Source organism: Homarus americanus, unplaced genomic scaffold (genome assembly GCF_018991925.1).
Source record: "Homarus americanus isolate GMGI-L3 unplaced genomic scaffold, GMGI_Hamer_2.0 scaffold52806, whole genome shotgun sequence".
In the NCBI taxonomy this organism is placed as follows: Eukaryota; Metazoa; Arthropoda; class Malacostraca; order Decapoda; family Nephropidae; genus Homarus; species Homarus americanus.
In genome coordinates, this window is record NW_024720773.1 from 6,039,964 (window position 1) to 6,061,534 (window position 21,571).

General features: G+C 37.8%; 2 protein-coding genes across 21 annotated transcripts in view; one reads left to right on the top strand and one right to left on the bottom strand.

The window, feature by feature from the left end:
- Positions 1–994, bottom strand: part of LOC121860936 (RNA-binding protein lark-like) — a 35,211-nt gene extending 34,217 nt beyond the window's left edge. For 5 of the 13 annotated variants that reach the window (XR_006087952.1, XR_006087961.1, XR_006087951.1 and 2 more), the window contains exon 1: positions 254–406. The gene's annotated coding sequence lies outside the window, so the exon portion shown is untranslated. Of the gene's footprint in view, positions 1–99; positions 221–253; positions 407–491; positions 837–905 lie in introns of those variants that run through there. The other 8 variants (XR_006087953.1, XR_006087955.1, XR_006087956.1 and 5 more) reach the window with 5 other exon arrangements.
- Positions 158–21,571, top strand: part of LOC121860935 (RNA-binding protein lark-like) — a 35,491-nt gene continuing 14,077 nt past the window's right edge. For 4 of the 8 annotated variants that reach the window (XM_042358319.1, XM_042358321.1, XM_042358322.1 and 1 more), the window contains exons 1-7: positions 1,069–1,209; positions 2,070–2,308; positions 4,624–4,764; positions 7,212–7,430; positions 9,418–9,585; positions 15,210–15,428; positions 16,906–17,073. In XM_042358319.1, the coding sequence (XP_042214253.1) occupies positions 2,117–2,308; positions 4,624–4,764; positions 7,212–7,430; positions 9,418–9,585; positions 15,210–15,428; positions 16,906–17,073 (1,107 nt within the window). In that variant the 5' untranslated portion in view covers positions 1,069–1,209; positions 2,070–2,116. Of the gene's footprint in view, positions 256–1,068; positions 1,210–2,069; positions 2,309–4,623; positions 4,765–7,211; positions 7,431–9,417; positions 9,586–15,209; positions 15,429–16,905; positions 17,074–21,571 lie in introns of those variants that run through there. The other 4 variants (XM_042358320.1, XM_042358325.1, XM_042358327.1 and 1 more) reach the window with 4 other exon arrangements.

Consider the following 21,571-nt stretch of genomic DNA (forward strand, 5'->3'; position numbering starts at 1 on the left):
AAACAATAATAATACCTACCGGGTACTTCCCATGGCCACTATAAGAGCATATTAAATTTGATTACTGTAACAGTAAAAAAAAATTCTAGCATCACCCACCTGTTCCTGCAATAAGAGACAGTGTTTAGTACTTGTGTAAAACCTGTGTTATAAACACCTAGGGTTAACTCCTGGCTATAACAACCTCAAAACTTGTCACTTTCTAGCCAGACCATCAGCCCAAGACATACAGTGTGTCAGTGAGCAAAAATACCTGTAAGTTGTTCTAGTGTCGATGATTTATGACTTTCAAAGGAGATTTTACACTTGAGTTGGGCAAATTAAGGAAAGTGTTGAAGGCTGACCCTCACCCATAACATACTACATAACCTGGATCTGTCTCCCTCCTTTACTCTCTTCTCACAAACTGTCATGAAAGCTTGACTGAATATGGTACAAATTTTGATATATTATATCTTTATTGTGAAAGTACTACACAAATATTTACTCACATGACTATGGTAAAATGTCATTCCTGGCAGTTCATCTTTGTTATCGTTTTCATGACACGTAATTAAATATATCTGATTCCTGTGCCCATGATTTTTTTCCAAATTTTTTTAATAATTTATGTCTAACAGAAGAATATTTGCATGTTAATCTCTGATAATATGACGAAGTTTATGTCGCAAAACTGCCAGGTCAATTTATAGTGGATGACAATATGTCGAATTTGTTTGGTTATTTGTAACTTTAACTGGCGAATTGCCTATTAAAATACATCCCCTTTAAATCCAAATAAAACTATTCTATGTCGTTTCGGACAATAAATCTTGTTTCTACTGAGAACTATGAAAATCAAATAAAATTCTTCGAGAAATTCATGAAATTGAAAAAAGGTGCCACTCTCTGGAATAAATCCTGACCTCAGAGGAGACTTGTGGTGGATTCAACAAGGATTAATGAACACTTGAATCCAGACTGAGCCTGTGTGCTGCTCCCCGGACACAACAACAACAACCACAGCTGGAGACTTGGGATGATTGGTGGGAGGAGGAGTAATATTTAGGTCGCCATCTTGGTGAATATGTGAATATATCCCTGGTCACCGCCTACCACAAGGGAATAACAAGAACAAATGAAAAAATGGATTCTCTGGTGGAGAGTAGCACAAGTTTAGGGGAGTATCTTGACGTATGACTGACGGTGCTGGCTGTAATTTATTGACAGGTAAATTTATGAACCGTTCGTCATATTTGCTTATTTTTTAAATAATTGCATAATTTGGTTTTGCTGTGGAAAAAATGAACGAAATCGAACAACTCTTTCTGTTGTTAACTGTCTGGTCCACCATTATCAAATGAAACACTTGATGAGAGTGACCTGACTTTTGCAGCAACCTGACAAAATTGTCCTTTGAAAGATTAAAGCTTTCTTACCTGGAAGGTATGTTATGGGTTGGTTGGCAATCACATTTTCTGTAGCTAGTCAAACTAATGATGGATGACGGTCATCAGATTGCTGTTGTTTTGTGATCTCTCTGGCCTTTAAATAATGGTCGCATACATCTTATTATAGGACTTTTTATGCCTTAGGGGATGAGGTAAGTGACAGGTGTTCCCCGTTTTCTCTTTAAAGTACAGTAGTGGTATTTAAATAGAAACTGAATTGGAGTTGGAGTGTGAAATCTTCTTTTGACTGGTGGTTCAAGGCACTTGAGTTTGCTTGAATTTTGACTGTTGGCCAGCAGCTTCTGTGGTTGTACACAACAACCACTAAATCAGTGAGAAGGGTGCCTGCTTAGTAAGCATTGTCCACATAGAAAAAGTGTCCAGTTACTAAGCATACAAGCTCTTTGGTAGTGGTGTGTTCTGTCTGGGATAGCTAGTGATGGTACATCTTACAGGCCACTCGTCTCATCCGCTCTCTTACAAAAGGGGATTTTCTACATCAGTCCTTCATTTTAATCTGTCTTAAAATGGTTGCTGTATATTATATATTTTTTTTACATGACTCCAAAATTCTTATAGATGAGCTACATAAAAAAGCAAAGTACCGTGTATCATTTATTGTTGACTGTCATGTTGCAGAAACTGTGTGTTTGGTTGTTTAGCCTGATAAGAATACTAAAGAAACCATGGAGTCTGATGAAACTTTAAAGGAAGAACTGGATAGAGTTCACCAGGAGATAGACCAGATGAGCAATGAGGAAAACCAAGCAGCTCAAAACGGTGTAGTATTAGACGAAAAAGAAAGGTTGCAAATAAGATTAGCGGAACTGGAAATATTGTACAAGAATGCTCAACAGGAACTGGAAGCCACACGAGAGGTAAGAGGAATTATTATTAAAGTTTATGGGAGTAGCTACATGTTACCTGGTGTGACAGCCTACCTGTGATTTTCATCTGATAGTTGTTTAAATGAGGGAAAAGTAGATAGAACAACCCATTCTCCCAATCACTCCTCTGACTCCCACCAATTAATACATTCATAAAACCAGCACCATCCACTTTTTTGTTTAGTTTCTTCTTAAAAGGTCATTTTGGGATATTACTGTTTGCCATGTCATAGGACTATGGTTGTTTTGCTGATGTTTAAGAGTGTTCAATTTAAACATTTGACCTCTGTGTTCCACAACTTTCCTTTGTTATGTCACCAAAATTTCATTGTTCTAAATATTTATAACCTGATGCCTTCTGTTAGGTGACTTGTATAATGCCACCAAGCTAGTGAATTGTAGACCCTGGAGACTCTTGACCTAGTGGCTTGGAACTAATCTTATCAATGGTTTACCTTCCTGTTGCAAAAATTGCTCATAAATGGAGATTAACAACATTTTCTCTTTAAAGTAGCAATATGTGATTCTAGTAGAGTGTACATAACTTACCTGTAAGCTGTCACTCCCAATCATGTTAGCTGTATTGACTTTCAGGCACTAATCTTCATCCCTCAGCCACTGCCTGCCTAGGAAATGCCTTGCCAGTATCATCTGTTTTTGGATCCAAGTTCCATTACCTCTTTCCTGTTAGCATTTGGGAAGTTTATAGTTTGGATCACACAATTCTTAGTGCCAAATTGATGGAAAGGCTAGATAATGTTGCTTTATATCCATTAATCCAACCTTCTTGTCTTTAAGGTGTTTGAGGTTTGGATATTTTTTATCCAGTTTGATCTTAACAACGTATTGGGTGTACAGTATAGGATTAATTTTGGCTTATTTTGGTCTCCTCGCCAAATTTTATCTGGATTCTCTTCTTCCTTTCTGGTTTTGAACTTGAAGTTCAGTAAAAGAAAATTTCCTATCCTTTTAGTCTAGTTTTTTTCCTAGTTAAGGGTTTAATATAGGAAAGGTCATCAGGTAGGGGAAGATTGGTGATTAGGATTAATCTTAGGTGTCCCATTTTTTCATAGGTATGTAATAGTTCATACTTTTATGTATAGTTTGTGTGGTACAGTATGCACATGTTTCACTTGCCAGAGGTAATTTTATGAATCTGCTTTGGTAGAATGTAGTCCTACTTTGACTGGGATCCAAGACTTCAATGGACCAGTATCAAGATGAGTCCAGGATTACACTTGACCTGTTTGGAAAGAGAGTCGAGGAGTATACCTGATGTATACAATGGGTCAACTCTTGTATGAGATGGCTGTCTGTCCATTCCTGGAACTTTCATATCACCTAGCAGAAAGACAATAGCCAGAAATGGAGAATTGATCTTGATACAATGTTTGCTGGCAGAGCCTGAAGCCAAGGGACTCATAAACCCTTCCACTTCCCATAGATTTGCATTTGCATATGGTTGGCAAAAACTGAATTATGTGGTTGATTGTCTTTGTCTGGATTCATTTAGATTTTCTTGGAGATTTATAGAGTGCAGTATCATTATTTTGGTGTTGTGGGTGCTGATTGGACAGTCACACATTTATTAAAACCTTCAGATCCCCAAAATCCTGAAGGAGGGTAACTACAGCCTGTTCCCATCATCTGAGGCTGGTGGTCCATACTAACACTGGAGGTCCTGTCTGAGAACTTATGGACCTCTAGTAAGTTACCTTTATTATGAGCCTCCTGGCTTTTGGACTTTTCCGGAAATAGGGATTTGGGGATCAATCCTCCATTTTTGTCTAAAGATAAGCATGTATAATACACATCTTGGCTGTTCATATACCTTTCAAAGCATTTCAAGCAAAAATCTCAATTCCCTATAACTTTGTGTGTGACACACACACACACACACACACACACACACACACACACCTAAGAGACTCTAAAATATTTAAGCAAATTCTCTTCATTTCCTTTCATCTCCCTCAAATATTTCAAGTTGCTCTCTTGCTCAAAATATGTACTGTATTACGTAAAGTTCAAACACTGTGCCTAAGTGCAAGACCACATTTACTTTTTACATAGACAATTTTTGCAGAAGTGAAGTCCCCAGTCTCTTAGTTGCCATTTACAGTGTGCAGAGGATATTTTTCTAGATGGCCCAATTCCCAGTATTGTACAGTACAAGTACAGCATAATATACATTGTCGTAAATGAGTAGCCATGATATACTGTACTGTACTGTACTGTACTGTACTGTAGTATTTCACTGAGACATCAGAATCAGTCTGTATATTATTTTTGTTTCTTTTATAAAGGCTCTGGCCAAGTTGCAGACAAATGAGTGTATGAGCACAGCTACTGGTACTGAGACAGAGAATAACCATCCTCTTGAATCTGCTGCCTCAGAAACATCAGTCAAATCACAAAATACCAAGGTTGATTTTGACATAAAGCAGGTTTGTATGTACTATATTCTACTCTGTGTCATCAAGAGCGGACTGAGCCTGTGAAGCCATACATTGGCAGGAAATTGGTGAAAGTTTGAACCATATGGTTATAATTTACTCCAATAAATAATGTCTGTAAGAACTTCTAACAATTGTGTTAGAGTAATACCCGATATTTTCAGTCAACCGCACTAATTCAGGTTAAAGGGACTGTTGTTCACATTAACTGCACTGCGGATCCAGCACAGTAACAGGTTTTTGTGAGGAAAACTCTACTTTGTAAACTCATCTCATGCCTCAAATCTTCTCAAACACGAGTGCAGAGTTACTAGCTTCATTCACTATCCACATTCCTTACACCAAGCAGAGAATTCATGGAGACAAACATTTATATCATATCTTTATCCCTTCCCAGCCATAATTGAACTTCACAAGCTCACTCTAATTGTGCATGATTGTGACAAATAGAAGCTTGACTCCACCTCTGCACAGCAACACATAAGCTGAGTCCTGTTTGTAATGTAGTGGCAGCCCAACTGTTTTATTGTTTATTATGACAATCAACATGAATCTGCCTCGTCTGAAAATCTGATGACCAGTGCCCGTCAGATACTATCATCGTTCTGACGAGTGATGCTGCAGCCACCTTCCTGATGATGACTCTGGGCTGACGTTTTACGTGTGTCAGATCATTCATCTAATCGCATTGCTGTTTGTATGTTCAATGTTAAAATTTTCAGTTTTGGAATAATTAGAGTTGATTACTACTTTTTAGTATACATCTTCAGTTCTTGTAAGTATATGCATTACTATGTTGTAATAAACATCAGCTTCAGTAGCTTGACAGCAACACCTGAGCAGTGCAACAAGACTGAGTCTGAGATGGGATTTGGCTTTTGAACATGTTTTCCAGCTTCTGTTGATTTGTTTATGATAGAATGATGTCACAATAGTACCCTTTTTGTTGAAGATGCTAAAACAAAGGTGCCCAATGCCTCTGTAGTTCTTAATATCTTGGTTCAGTATATCGTATCATTAACAAGCACTGATCAAATGACTGCCTCACATTCAGAATTTTTATCTCAAAATTATTCTTATCAAAATGGTTACAATATTTCAGCTTTTAGTGTTTATAATTATTTTAGTACATAAAACTTCAACAGAGGCATCCTTTTTTCCAGCAATTCATAGCACTTCTGTCTGATGACCGAGTTAGTTAGTCTGTGTGTGACTGGAGCCGTTGATTTTTTTTTATTCAAGGCAAAGAAGGGGGGAGGGAGGGCATAGCCATGTACAGTATTTACTGAACATACATAACTGGTACATTATGCTATACAGTGCAATACATATATTTTGACTATGCATACTTCCAGAATTTAATGCATTGTGCCTATTATATAATAATGATTTGAATTTATATGAATGCCTAATACTTAATTATAAATAAAAACAAAGTGAGTGATTGGTGAATAATTAATGTTACTGATAATGTCATAAGTGGCCCTGTGATGGATTATGTACAGTGATGTATTATGGGTGGTTGAGGCTGTGTGTACTGGGAAGGTCACAGTCCCCTGATCTGAAGCCTGTTGCATTATCCACTGGTTCAATGGGCATTTTCCGTCTGGGTAGTGTTCCAGCTGTTAAGCAAGTTGAGACATATGATATTGGTGGGCTCTGTAGGAGGGTGTTTAGTGTTCAGATCTTACAGTCCCTTCTTCCTTTTCCGTGGCCATAAAATGGTTTTTCCGACATCAGTCATTTATTTTTCACTTGATCTTTCTGCTTTTCTTTTTCTTTTTCAACTTCCTTCTTCTCTTTCTATTTTGCTTTCTTCCTATCCCCTGTTTGCTTTGCTCTGCATACTCCTAATTTTTGTCTACCACCTACTCATCATCATTTTCTCTTCTCATTATTTTCCATCTTTTATCTCTTCAGCCATCATAATGTCCTTCCTCGCCTTCCTAATCTTCATACTGGATAATTCATTGTCAATCCTCCCACCTCCTCTGCCTCTCACACTCTGACTTCTAGTTATTTATACTTCATGAGTTGTACTCCATATTAAGTCTTGAAGTATTGGATGGGCATATCCACAGGGGTAAAAGCAGTTTGAGTTCACACATAGGGGGGTACTGTAAATTATTGTGAAAATATTTAAATGGTTCTCTCATGGTGCACCTTTGGAGGCTGTTGCAAGGTGCTGGGAGGAATTTTTTTATTCTCATTCATAAATTGAAACATATCTGTGCAAGTGTTCTTCCACATCTGTAAACAATATCTGTAGTGAAATTAAATAGAAGACCTGAACTACAAACATTAAAAGTTAAAAAAATATGTGATTTATGTAAATGCTTATTTGCGTCATAAATCTTCATTAAATGTATTGGTTATAGGTCATATCCACCTCTCTGAGAATGTGAATACATTTAAAGTACCTTGAACGTCTCTTCTAGGTTTCGACACAGACGCCCGAGTGGGAAAATACTTACAAGATATTTGTGGGGAACCTCAGTAACCGTGCTTCAGGCTCAGACATCCGAAAACTCTTTGAAGCTCATGGTACAGTGGTTGAGGCAGATGTTGTCAGAAACTATGGCTTTGTGCACATGGAAAATGAAGAAGAGGGCCGGGTAGCTATTGAAGCACTAAATGGCTGTTCACTTCACGGAAAAGTAAGAATAGATACCGTGTATAGTTTTAGTCCAAATCATGCCACCTTTAACATGGAATTTTAGGATAACTTAAAAGTTAACAGTCGGTGGTACAGATGGATCTTGTTAATCCGAATTAACGCCATGCCAACCCCCACTTGAATTTTCAGAACACTTCGACTGAGAGGTGTATGGGCATCTTACATAGTAGGCAAGAAGGATTAACAGAAGAATGGAATGGAAATGGTGCAGTAAAGCCAGTGTCCATATATTAAAAGTATCTATTAATTATACTTTGTTCGTATATCCAATGTTGTGTCATATTTAGAAGTTACATAAACATTTGTGCTCTTGTACTGTACCAGATTTCTCGCTTAAAGATTTCAGTAAATAAAGCTCATTTAATAACCAAATGCAGGGAATCCCTTCATAATGTACATCCAATTGACAAACACCTGGACATATGAACAGGTTGTGAACACAGCATCATCCACTTTGTGACTAGATACTGAATTACTAAAAGTGCCTTTAATGATAATGATTTGTCACTTTGGCAACACCACAAGTTGGTAATGAAGTTAACACTTGACCACCTACCCACACCTCCTCCTCCTCCTCCTCCCTCCCCTTCCCTCTCCTTCCCTCTCCTCCTCTCTCTTTTTGTAAGGTAGTCTTGTTATTTATTTATTCTTTGGAAGTAACAACATACTCACTTGTAGGGACAAGTGTGGAAAAAGTGTGGCCATTATCCTCATTTAACATAGATTATTTTTCTGTCTTCTACTGTATAATTAGTTTATAAACAATTTTGAGAGAAAATATTTAATAGGTTTTTAAAGAGAGTAAAACCTTACAGTATGTCAATTATAATTAAACTTAAAAGAACTTGAAGCTGACTCTAAGCTATGTTCAGGCATGTACAGTATAGGTTTGGCTGCCACAAAAATGTTTCAACCCCACTTTACTGTAATGTGCTAAAATAGAAAATCTAACAGCTGAAATTCTGTTAATATGATTTATGTTTTTGACTGCTACCCATTTGGGTACAGTATTTGTTAGCCTTTTTGACATTGGTACAAAGGCAGAAATCATATATTCATAATGTAAATTAAAATAAACACCAGAACATGGATGTGGGCCAGGCAAGTCTTGTGTGTTTAGCTTAAAATAGTTTACTTGACAGCATAACTATCAATAGGTATGGTTTTCTCACATGCCCAGTTTCCTCGCAACCAGATTTTTCAAGTTGAACCTGCATTACTGGTAATCACTGCAAATGCACAATATTTTTCTAGATTTTGAGTTAAATAAGTTTTTGATGGCCACCATTTATAACATTGTGTATATGAGAATTGACTTCCAGGTTCTGAATGAACGACTTATGAAAAAAATTTGGAATGCAACGTGTTTATAACTTAGTGACTTCCTGTATTCTTGTTATTAAATCATAGCAAAAAATATAATATGGTATACAGAACAGTAATTGAAACAGATTGCATGTAAAATTAATAACTATATTTTTAAAAGGTTTGCCTACTGTTTTTTATATTGAAGTTTGCAAAGTATTGGTTCATGAACTTGCTTTCATGTAAAATTCAGAATTAAATTATTGATCTACCACCTGAAAAATGCTGAACAGAGCACAGCTAAAAGTGAAGTAACTTATCTTATTACACAACTGTTAAGTTATATTGATAATAAAATGCAGTAAGTTAGGGCCAGCAAATGGAAGGAAACAGTAAAACTGCCCAGGGTATGAGGAAATTGAAAAAAATTAATACAGTAATTTTTAGTTTAGTGAAAGTTTACCCCTTTGAGCCTGTTTAAATGCATAAATTTTGGTGGATCTGATTCAGTGATACATAAACAAATGAAGTTCATCTGTTTTGTTTAACCTCTGACTTCCTTGGAGCTGCTACCTGTGTTTTCATTTTAAACACTTTGTGCTTGAGTCGTTCAAATTTTGTTTTAAAGCCGTGTGAGTTCAATAATGTGTGTTTGGTTTCAGCCAATGGTTGTTAAGGCCTCCACTGGTGCTAGGAAGGATGATAACCAAACAACAAATATCTTAATTGGGAACCTTCCCAAGGATTCTAAACTTGAGGAGTTGAAAAGCTTATTTGGAGTAAACAGCAATATCGTAGAGTCTGACACTCTTACCAACTGTGCCTTTGTTGTAAGTACATGGTTGTCTTGATATTTGTAATTATTTTTATAAATTATGGGTCATTCATCAAGTGACTTGTGAGATTCCCACAAGCAGAACACTTCCTGTAAGTGCCTGCCATTTCTAGAGGCTGACTGAATTTTGAAACAGGAATGCTGTCATACCTGGGTCAGTGCTAAGGTTGCATAAACAGTTACTCAGCTGGTGAGTTGGTGGTTAGGGAGAGTGGAACCTCAACCATGATCTGGTAGTGCTTTGTAAAGTATATGAGTCATTGGGTCATGGCTTTAAACCCATGGTTATAGAATGTGGTCTTTGATATTCACTACCCACATTTTTTCTTGCCTCCAAGCGGTAATCTGTTTCCAGCATTCTCTGATATTCTTTATGGAACTTTAATGGTAAAGTGGGAATGGATCTCGGGTTACATAAATATACTTATTTGTCTGAGAACATTATTAAGTCAGTTGTTTTTATGGCAATTCAGTCATTTTAATTGGCTATGGAAGTGTATATAGCATTTTGGTGACTGTAGTGGATGCCCGATGACATGCTCGTTGTGGAACTGAATTTTGTGTCCTCTTAATGTTCTTCTAGCACTGTGGTATTACACACTATTTTGGACTTTCAATGTTTTAATGCTCCATTCAGGTGAGAGGTGTTCTACAGTATTTCTAATCAGGTAACCTGCTTTTCTGTTCCTTATAGAAATTCACATTTCCCCCTCCTCTCTTATCATCTCTCTTCAGCTTTCCTGGTTATATATAATGTCTTTAAATCTCAAAAGTGATGGGAAACCCTGCTGCTATACAAGGTCTAAGATTGCTTCTTATATTTATGAAACAGTCTGTTTTGTGTATGTTTGCTTATTTGGATATTAACTATGCAATATGCACAGCTACAGTTTTGTAGATAAAGAACTGAAATTTGGGGTAAATACCATATACAGGTACAGTATACATACACCCCAGAAATGTTGCAAAGGTGGAGTTTTAGAGGGTTGGCCCTAGTAGTCCTCCTCCCCCCCCTTCCCTGCCCTGTCCTGCCCCGCCCCGCCCCCAAAGGTGGAATCTTCTCATTAAAACATCTATTTTTCTGTTTCTTATGCACGGCCAAAGTTATTAAGATAAAGAACTGAAATTAGGTATGCTTAAGTACTGTATATAGCTCCAAGAAGGCTTATGGTTATCTAACTGGGGAGGTCTACCTAAACCTAAAAGTGGGCCCTCCCTTGCATGACCACAGTTTTTAGCAGAACTGAAAGTTGGTATGGCTATTTTTTTAATGTGCACTTAATTTTGGCCAAGGTCAAGCATACGTCCATTTATTAGGGATGCATCCTTTGCAATAACCGGGGTATTCCTGTATAATATATTGGTGAATTGAAAATAGCGTTACACCTATTTATCACAAACAAAAGTTCAACACTTACCATACTTGAAGCTACAAGAGGAATGAAATGCTTGATAAATTTTGAGAAGTGTGATGGGTGAGACAAGAGTCATGAGAGGTCTTCAGGGTTGAAGGTAAACATCACTTGGGTACAAGGCAGCAAGGACTAAAAAGGTCTACCTAAACCTAAAAGTGGGCCCTCCCTTGCATGACCACAGTTTTTAGCAGAACTGAAAGTTGGTATGGCTATTTTTTTAATGTGCACTTAATTTTGGCCAAGGTCAAGCATACGTCCATTTATTAGGGATGCATCCTTTGCAATAACCGGGGTATTCCTGTATAATATATTGGTGAATTGAAAATAGCGTTACACCTATTTATCACAAACAAAAGTTCAACACTTACCATACTTGAAGCTACAAGAGGAATGAAATGCTTGATAAATTTTGAGAAGTGTGATGGGTGAGACAAGAGTCATGAGAGGTCTTCAGGGTTGAAGGTAAACATCACTTGGGTACAAGGCAGCAAGGACTAAAAACAGTAAGTACACACTGCTGTAACGTCATAAACTTTAGCTCCGCCCCATCCAATGACGTCACACTACCCCTGGTGACCAGATGGTGCCCAAGGACTACGGCCTTGCCATGGTTGACTTTGATTGCTTAATTTTTTTAGAATACTTGTAAAGCTAAGGCCTTTCTGTGGCCAGGTATAACAAAATGAATGCCTTATGTTCTCATAGTCCTCCAAAAAATAAGTGATATACCAAAAAAAAAAAAGCAAAATATTACAAGGAAACACCCGGGGGGTGTCGGGCATTTCGCTGATGACATGGACGAAGCAACTAAAACTATCAGCTTATTATTAATGCAAAGATTTTCCTTTTGCCAAACATGGTAAGGTGAATGTCTGAGGGTACTCTGGACAACTGGATATTGTATACTTAAGAAAGTAGAGCAAGTTTCTCTGGGCTTCTAGGCATTAAGCTTCAGAACCATTGCCAGTGAATTAAGTGATGTAACTCTGGATTTTCTTATATTTGGGACAATATTATTGTTTTCTTTTGTCAGACGTGGCAAGAAAAATGTCTCACGGTCTTCTGGATGACCTGATATTGACTGACATTGCAGAATTAAGAAACTACAAGAAATCTTCCCTCGCGTCTTGAAACAAGCACGGTATTGACACCTGAAACCCACGTATCAATGTACAGTAAACCCCCGCTTTACGCGGTTTCATTTTACGCGTTTCCACGTTTACGCAGTACCCTGCTGAAACCGGAATGCTCAATTTCCGCGGTGTGTGTACCCTTTTACGCGGAGAGCGGCGCGAGCAGGGTGCGCACAAGGTCGCCCACTCATCAAAACATTACCGAGTTCTTCACCCGCCACCCACCACAGCAGGCCCAAGTCAGTGATAGTGATAATGATAGTGAGGATATGGACTTATATGGACTTTGAGGGGTTTGACAAAGAGGCCCTGCAAGCCTCTGTGGTGGATAGTGATGCAATTGATACAAGTGATACAGGTGAGGGCTAATAATCTGCCCTCTGCCTCGGAACCAACGCCCCCCATCCCTGTGTGCCCAGCCATCTTTTCTACTAGTGTAAGTGTTAAAAAACCTAATATTATTGATATTTCTCTTAATTATTAATTGTGTGTGCATACCATCATAAAATTAAGAAGTTATTTTTACTACAACGTAGGTATTGTCTGAAAAAGTGGAGTTTGGGGGTCGGCCCAGTCTCTATTTCAATTAATCCCATATGTTATGTTGTTCACTTACGCGGGCCGCCGTGGGTTCAATTGACCGTGTAAAGTGAGGGTTCACTGTACTTAACTTTAATTTTTTTCAAGATTATTAAATATGTTCAGAGTTCTTTTTGGCCACATATAGCAAGATGAATATCTCACCTTCTTGTAGATGCAGTACTTGGATATCGACAAACATTCCAGAATTATGGAGATACAAAAGAATTATGAACTCTTCAAACACGTTTTCGGTTAGCCTAATGTGTTTATTTTGTCTGAATGCTTGTGGGCATTTATCCATTTATCACAGGTTTTCTTTTCTCTGGGATATCTGTAATACTTGATGTGCTCTCTGCTTGGGATTTGAGCTTTGCTGGTGCACCCATATATTGCATAAATACCCATAATTGTTGACACACTGGTCCCGTGAACAGACGCGGGCACACATGGAGGTCACCAGATGATGTGTGTTTACAATAGTGTCGTCTCTGAGCTGTGCATTGTGGGTAAAACAAGTGCTTGGTGAACTATCCTTACTTCTAATGTATTTTATCTTTACAAGGCAGTCTCTTAAGAATACTGTATGCACATTCCCTTTGGAAATGCCACTTAGGATTGAAAAAAAAAACATAATTTTTAAATTTTAATTGACATGCATGGTATTTCAGAGAATTTTTTATTCATATACAGTCTCTCCTCGACTTACGACCGGCTTCTGTCCCGACGACGAGGTTGTAAGTCGAATTGGTCGTAAGTCGAAAAGGCAAAAATAATACATTGAAATTCTAAAATGAATTACAGTACAGTAAAAGTTATCAATAATGAAAAATGAATAAAGTGTTTCTGTGCACTTAGCTTTAATGTAGTCAGCTGAATGCACACGGGGCCTCAATAATTTTTTAATTAAGCATGGAGACTTCATTAATTGGATGAAGCAGAGGAGGAGACAGGGCCGTCGTATGTCCGGGTTGTCGTAAGTCGAGGAGAGACTGTACTGTTAACTAGTTGAAAAATCATTCAGGTAGGGGTAGGCACCCAAAGACTTCACCCAAGTGTTCTAATGACAATCGTCTGATTACTTAAAAGTATCCCGAGTGTTTGATTTAAAAAAATAATGGATTATGGTTCGAAGGGTCGCTTTAGGGGTACAGTACAGTATCCCCAATGTTTAAAAAAATGGTCAATAGGCAATGAGTTAACCCTCTAATTCTAATGAATGGGCCCCTGTGCAGACCCCTCTTTTTATAGTGCTTTTATTTTTTGTTTGTGTATTTTTAGTCTCACTCATATTTAACATAACGAGTTGAAATTTGGTTTGGTTATGTTATTGATGATGTCAAAAACAAACATTGGCAATGCCAGGGACCCAAGCTAGTTTAATCTACTGTAATTTCTATCTTCTCTCCCCACTTTGACTTTTTCTTTTACAAACTCTCATCTCTCAGTGGTGTCAAATGCATCTGCTGTTCTCCTAATGCACCCTTGGTGCCCAGTCTGTTTGACACTCTTACTGACAGTTAAAATAACAGAAAATTGATGCGAATGTGAAATGGTTTTAGATTATTTTACACAATTTTATATCATTTGATGTGACATACCTCACAACCCGGCAATGTGACAACACTGGAGAGCGGGTGGCCATATCCTACAAAACACAATGGATGGTGTTTGTTACTTCAAAATGTTAAACAACTATGTGTAGCTAGCTGTCTCGGAGCGGGCAAAATGCACAAAACATCAATTTACTGGCATTCTTTATTTGTGGCTAAGCCAGTGAACACAGTTGTCATCCACCTCCTATGGTCTTCTTAACCCAGTAGTAATGATGGCAACTCCATCTAAAGAATTCTCCTTATTTGTATGAATTACCCTGTACAGTACAGCCACTCCTCGACTTACGACCTACCCAACTTACGACCACCTGGACGTATGACCGCCCCAGTTGTACCAAAAAATTTTCAAATTACGTATTTTCGAGTCCCGACGTTAGTGATTGCGCTGTGTACTAACAAAATTTTCGTTTGTAATTCCATTTAAACTGGCATGCTTAAAAGTGAGAGTTTTGTGGTGCTGAGAAGAAAAAGAGACACCCATTTTAGATTTTCTATGTATTATTTTCGCATTTTCGACTTACGACCTGGAATTGGGTCCCTAACCCCGTCGTAAGTCGGGGAGAGACTGTACACTGTATATACAGTATCCGTGATTTGGGTGCCTATTGCTTTACTAAAATAGAAGGTTTGAAAACAAATAAAATGCCTCATTAGGTATATACGAGGACGTTAAACCGAAGAATGCTGTACAGTATATTGAAAATCAGGTAGGTAGAAGCTAGAGTAAAAGAGAAAGAGCAAATAACAGAGGTGTTGGATCATAGTTAAAGATTTACTGCTCTCATGATGATGTGTTTGTGGGTGACTGAGGGACATCTTTTGTATCTGGCAGCCTCCTGTTTCTTAATGCTAATGTTTTTATCTTTTGTTGCTTAGATATCAACCAAGAAGCCTGTACAGAGGAAGACCTTCAAGATATTTTTAGGGAACCTCAGTCATCGTGCCACAACCGCAGAAATCCGGCAACTTTTTGAAGCTCATGGTACAGTGGTTGAGGTGGATGTCTTGAAAAGCTTTGGTTTTGTGCACATGGCAAAAGAAGAGGAAGGGAAAGCAGCTATTATAGCACTGAATGGTTACATACTGGATGAAAGGGTAAGATTGAGTGAAATTGATTATACTGTACTCTTAATACTTTAAGGGATGAATTATTTGAAGTTAGAAGTGTATTGATTTTAATGGCTTATGGGTTCTAAGTGAGTGACTTGCAAGATCTACCACCACTAAGCTCTCATGTGATGATGATGATAATGATGACAGGACCTGCCATTGCCAGTGGGATTGTTTGTTTAAAGGCAAGAGACATGCATTATCCATGTGGACTGTTGGTACTGCGTCACAACTCCTCACCCAGTCACAACAGAATTCTGTATTTAATTTAGTGGTTGTCTCATTCTAAATGTGCTGGCAGTCAAGTAAGGAGTTAGAAAGTCTCAATCAAGTTTGTGTATCTTGAACCACAACACTGTATCTTCTGGTTTCGCACAAACTAAGAAGGCGCAATACCCTTTCCCTGTTCTAAACTCCAAAGAAAAAAAAAATCTATATTTTTAATAAAGCTTTTTAACAGAATATTTGTTCCTGCAATAATTAAAGTTAATCACTACAGTCTCTCCTTGACTTACGACATATTCAACTTACAACAACCCAGACATACGACGGCCCTGTCTCCTCCTCTGCTTCATCCAATTAATGTAGTCTCCATGCTTAATTAAAAAATTATTGAGGCCCCGTGTGCATTCAGCTGACTACATTAAAGGTAAGTGCACAGTAACACTTCATTCATTATTGATTACTTTTACTGTACTGTATTTCATTTTAGAATTTCTACGTATAGTACTATTTTCGCCTTTTCGACTTACGACCAATTCAACTTACGACCTGGTCGTCGGTACGGAACCCCGTCGTAAGTCGAGGAGAGACTGTACTCTGTAATATAACCTGCTAAAGTAAATTTGCTAAGGTAAGGGGTAGAGCTGAAAGAAAATTTGCACACATCTGAAAACTGATTACAGTAAATGCTTAACCTAAATTAATATGGTAATACAGTATGGTGTTGTTAAAAAAAAAACTGCCTAGTTTCATAAAAAAAAGATTTGGGGCTGTGAAAATTGTGATACCTGTACATCTGTTGAACATTTATTTTTTCTTTTATTTTTTTTTCTTAAGGCCATAGGATGACCAACTGTGCCTAAGTAAGTGGACACAGAATGGTGATTAATATGATAACAAGTGATGTCCAGGAAAAATAATTAATCTACTTATCTGAAAAGGTCATCACATATTTTCTTACTTATAGGGATGGTACAAATAATTTGTCACCATTGAAGTTTTGCCTCCTCAAATGGTACAGTACCAACATCTGGTCTATGGATGGCCTATTAGTTATTTCCTTTGGCCTTATAATGGAATTTCTTATTTTATTGCTTCATTTTCAGAAATATTTAAGAGATTTCATTAAACTTGGAATTTCATATGAAATAATTAAACAGATTACAATTTAAAATTGAATAATGTATGCATAGGTTATGATTTTTGGCTGTTTTAATGAGCTTTATACCTTTGATTTCAGCCAATGGTAGTTAAAGCTTCAACTGGTGCTAAGAAGGGTGGTAACCAAAGGACAAAAATCTATGTTGGCAATCTACACAAAAATACCAAACTTCTGGAACTAAAACGACTTTTTGAAATGTATGGCAATGTGGTAGAAGCTGATATCATTACCAACTATGCATTTGTTGTAAGTATAGTGCCTTGTATCTCAACACATTATAGTATGTTGTAGAATTATTTCATGCAGGTACTGTAGTGGATCATTTGGCTTTATTTGTCCATGCAAGTACCATAGTTGAAATCAAGGTACTCTTATTTCCCAATGACTGTTCATCTCACTGGCCCCATTCACACTGCAGCACCACTTGTTCCTCGTCTAGATGTTCATTAACTTCACATTGTACCGTCCATGATTGTTTTTGTGTTTTTCGATGTCTTTTCCTGTTTACCACCTCCTTTATTCCTACTTATAAATGCTCACTTAGATGACCATAATCTTTTCACAGGTATTTGTTTGTTTCTCAGTGCCAGCAGCTGATTTATTTATGATGCCTTAACCTGCACGTTAGGGCATGTTGGCTGAATGGATACAGTGCTTGCCTACAGTCTTAAGGGTTGTTGGTTTGATGCTGGGGCACTCCCAGTTCATCCAGCTGTAAATGGGTACCTAACTTTACTGTTGGGGAAGTTAAGGTAGTCTGTCCACCACAAAGCTTGACTTCTTACTAAAAGAAGAGTGTGAAGGAAATACCGATTGTCATTCGTGACAAAATGATCACTGGACTATGATGGTTATCCCCAGAATTATACTTCTGCTCATTGCCCAGATACAGTAATATCTCCGTTAGCCGGAACCCCTCTTAACCGGAAGTCTCCGATAGCCTGAATTGAAATTTTTCTCGGAAAATCGTTCCCAAAACCGGAATTTTCCAGAAAATTCCAAGAAAATTTTTCTGGTACAGTACTCAGAAAATTCCGGGGATGGGGGATTTTTTCCGGCTTTGAGAGAGTCGTCGCGTTACCAGGAAATCTCTCATTCCCGAAAGTGCTCTGCACCAATTAATCTGGCTAACAGAAATATCTCTTCTAGTACTGTATACAATATTCATGTACAGTGCTAGTTTTTATTACCAAATCTTTTTGTGGAAAAGTAGGGGGTTGATTTAAATGCAGGTGATACTTTCAAGAGGTTGAAATCCATGCAACTTGGGAGCAAAACTACAGTGTCTTGAAATTGTAAAATCATCAACTACCATAGCCTATAATTCTTTTCTGGTGCATGTCACTTAGCTTTTTGTTCCAGCAGTAATAATAATATCTTGTGTGCCTGAGACATAAACAATATTTACCATAACTCCTAGCAACCGTATCCTCTCCTTGTCCAAACATAAACATGTCATCATCGACAAAACAAACACGTGAATAACATGCAGCGCTATCACTTAGAACCTAACTTAGGAAATATCATAATTCACAAAATATAATTTATAAGATTCAGTAATAAGTTTGAGTATCAGGAATCCAAAATGCTTGGGACCAAGAGGCTTTCAGAAAATAAGTAGATTATTTAGGAAATTTTTAATATTTACTTCAGGAACCAATACACTTGTATGTATATTTAATAAATGTCCTCAATACAGTATTTGTTTTGACAAAGATCAGCCTGTGATCGGTCAGTGGTGTGGGATGTGTACACAGTTGCCTCTACAGATGGAAATAAATTTATAGTGAAATGGGAAAATGAGTTACTTAACAAAATTATGAACAAAGAAAGTGTATTGATGTTTATATACCATGACACAGCAATGGAAGTATAAGAGATTATGATGTTACCTGTATCATCTGCTTGGGTAAGCAGTCGGAGTTGCCAGCTGTACAATGTTTTCAGCCACATATTTCATGATTGGTTTCGTAATTTCACTTGTTTGAGCATAGGAGTAGTGTTAACCACAGCTTGTTCCCCTTTTTCAAATTGCCTTAACACATCTACATTCACATCTAAACTAACACTTCCTTTGTTTTTTCTGTACCTGACCACATAATGATTACTTATTCTTTGTTTTAAGTTTCTGTGCTCATATTTCATATTCTGTCATTATTTAAGGTGTGAGAGTAAGCTGCGTAGATATGTGGCGTGGTGTGGACTTGGCCTAGCATTGAGGTGGTCTGGTGGCGGGTCTGGTCGACTGAAATAAATGTCCTAAAGGAATTTTTTTGGGCTGTAGTTCCATACCCTGTATTTCACATTGAAATACTGTACATAGAACCGTATAACATGATTTGATATTTTTAGTAACATCTCTCAATAGTGGAACAATTGATGCATACCTAGAATAATACTGTTGCACTTTGTTTTCCTTATAAAATTTGAGAACAAATAAGGAAAAATCGGGCTATCTGAGTGCTTACTGGCCTGGCTGGCAAGGTGTGGGTTAATGGGTGATCAACTATTTATATCGGCTACAGCTCATCAGATGATTGTAATTACAGCACATGATGAGTACAGGTATTTAGAAAGGAAATATTTCTAGAAATTAATTTAATTTAATTAACTTTAAACAGCTATAGTTTTCATATTATGATACAGTAATCAGTAAACTGCTGATCTTAAATTTTTGTTCATGTTTTCTGTAATCGGATATCACACCCTCACTGCAGCAGATACCTGTGACTGTAAGACACGGCTTTCTCACCAATAAATATTAAATTTATTGTAAGGAATGCATTGATAAACACATTTTTTTCAGTAATCACAGTACTTTACAGTGGCCTCATGAGTTTTGCAGTTGCTTTGTTTTGGGGACCCGGCACAGAACTACTGAATCGCGGAGCTTGTGATATATGTTTGCGTGTTAAAGGTGCTTGTTGATTCTGGTGGTTGTGCCAAAGTTCCACTTTTTTGCCCTTTCCGTCCCCCAATTTCAACCATAAAACAATGCTCTAATGTGGCCTAAAAATGTATGTGTAGAGAAGTACAGTAGTTAGGTGTGGTGGCTGAGGGTGGAATGATTCAGCAAAAGTTCCCCCCTATTCAGTTCCTAGTGATACGTTTACAGAGACGAACAGCTGACCAACCAGCCAGCCAGGGAAGGAGCTGTTTATGTACTATAGAAATATTTTTTGTACAATATCTATGTGTTACTGTATGATTTATGTATTATGTACAATGTTTAATGCTTGTTACAGTCTCGTGTTACCAAACTATATTTTATATAACTGAAAACAGTCTAATGTATCACACAATAATATTTAACTTATAATTTCAGGCAGAAGGTACAAAACACATTTTATTAGTACGGGGAGCGTGAGACTTGGGAGGAAGGTGCACAGATGTTGCAAGACGGGGAATTTAGGGGTCAGCGTGAAACTCATGAGTTGCAGAACTTGAGCCGAGTGAAACTCGTGATGCCACTGTACAGTACATGGTTTGTGATGGATACTTTTTATTGAGGCTTCCTAGCACCACAGGTGATATATTCCTATTGGTTGTGGCATTCATGCCTAAGTGCCACACCAACGACTGATCACGTGCCACTTTTTATCAAAATAAAAATTGACGAATTTTATTAAGTATACTGTACTGTGTACAGGTATATGGGTTCCTGGAGTACATAACATTTCTGAAATTACTGACTGCTTGGATTCCTGATAGTCATGTGTACACTACAGGGTACTAGAATTTGGGAATTGCAAGTTTGAGATACAACTTAATGTCTTGAGGCAGATTCATCCTGCTACTGTACAGTACTGTACCATTCTATTGGCACAAGTAGGATAAAAAACCAGATATGAGATATCTGGCTTTATGATAGGCTGGATATCCATCATTCAGTTACAGTAATATCTTCATTAGCCGGAATCCCTCAAACCCGGAACTCTCCGATAGCCGGAATTTAAATTTTCTCAGAAAATCGTTCCCAAAGCTGGAATTTCCCGGAAAATTCCGGCTTTGGGAAAGATTTTTCAAGGGGCAAATTTTCCGGAAATTTCCGAGAAAATTTTCCCAATACCCGGAAAATTCCGTACAATTCCGGGGATGGGGGAGTTTATTTCCAGGTTTGAGAGATGAAAATCAGGCGCATTTTTTTTAAATTGAATTGAAATTTTTCTGTTACCTGGAAAATTACAGAGATGAGGGATATTTTTCCGGGTTCGAGAGATGATCTAAAGCAGGGGTGGGCAAAGTACGGCCCGCGGGCCACATTTGGCCCGCCAAATTATTTCTGTGGCCCGCCACTGCATTTGGCAATCATAAAAAAAAATTCTTATTAATTACAGAAAGGACAATTTTGGAAGTTGGGTGGACATAGCAGCAATACTGGTTCGTCGCTGTTAACCTGTGGCCCGCGAAGTGTGCCACCATTCATGAAGTGGCCCGCCATCGAAAATAATTGCCCACCCCTGATCTAAAGGGTAATTTTTGGAACTTCCGAGAAAATTTTTCCATTACCCGGAAAATTCCGGAAAATTCCAGGGATGGGGGATTTTTTTCCGGCTTTGAGAGAGTCGTCTCGTTACCCAGAAATCTCTCATTCCTGGAAGTGCTCTGCACCAATTGTTCCGGTTAATGGAGATATCACTGTACAGGGTATTGGTAAATTTGCCGCATGGCGCATTCCTCATAGACTCTGGTTCAAACATTCCCAGCCTTCTATACTCTTAACTCCTTCCAGTGGGGGCTTACA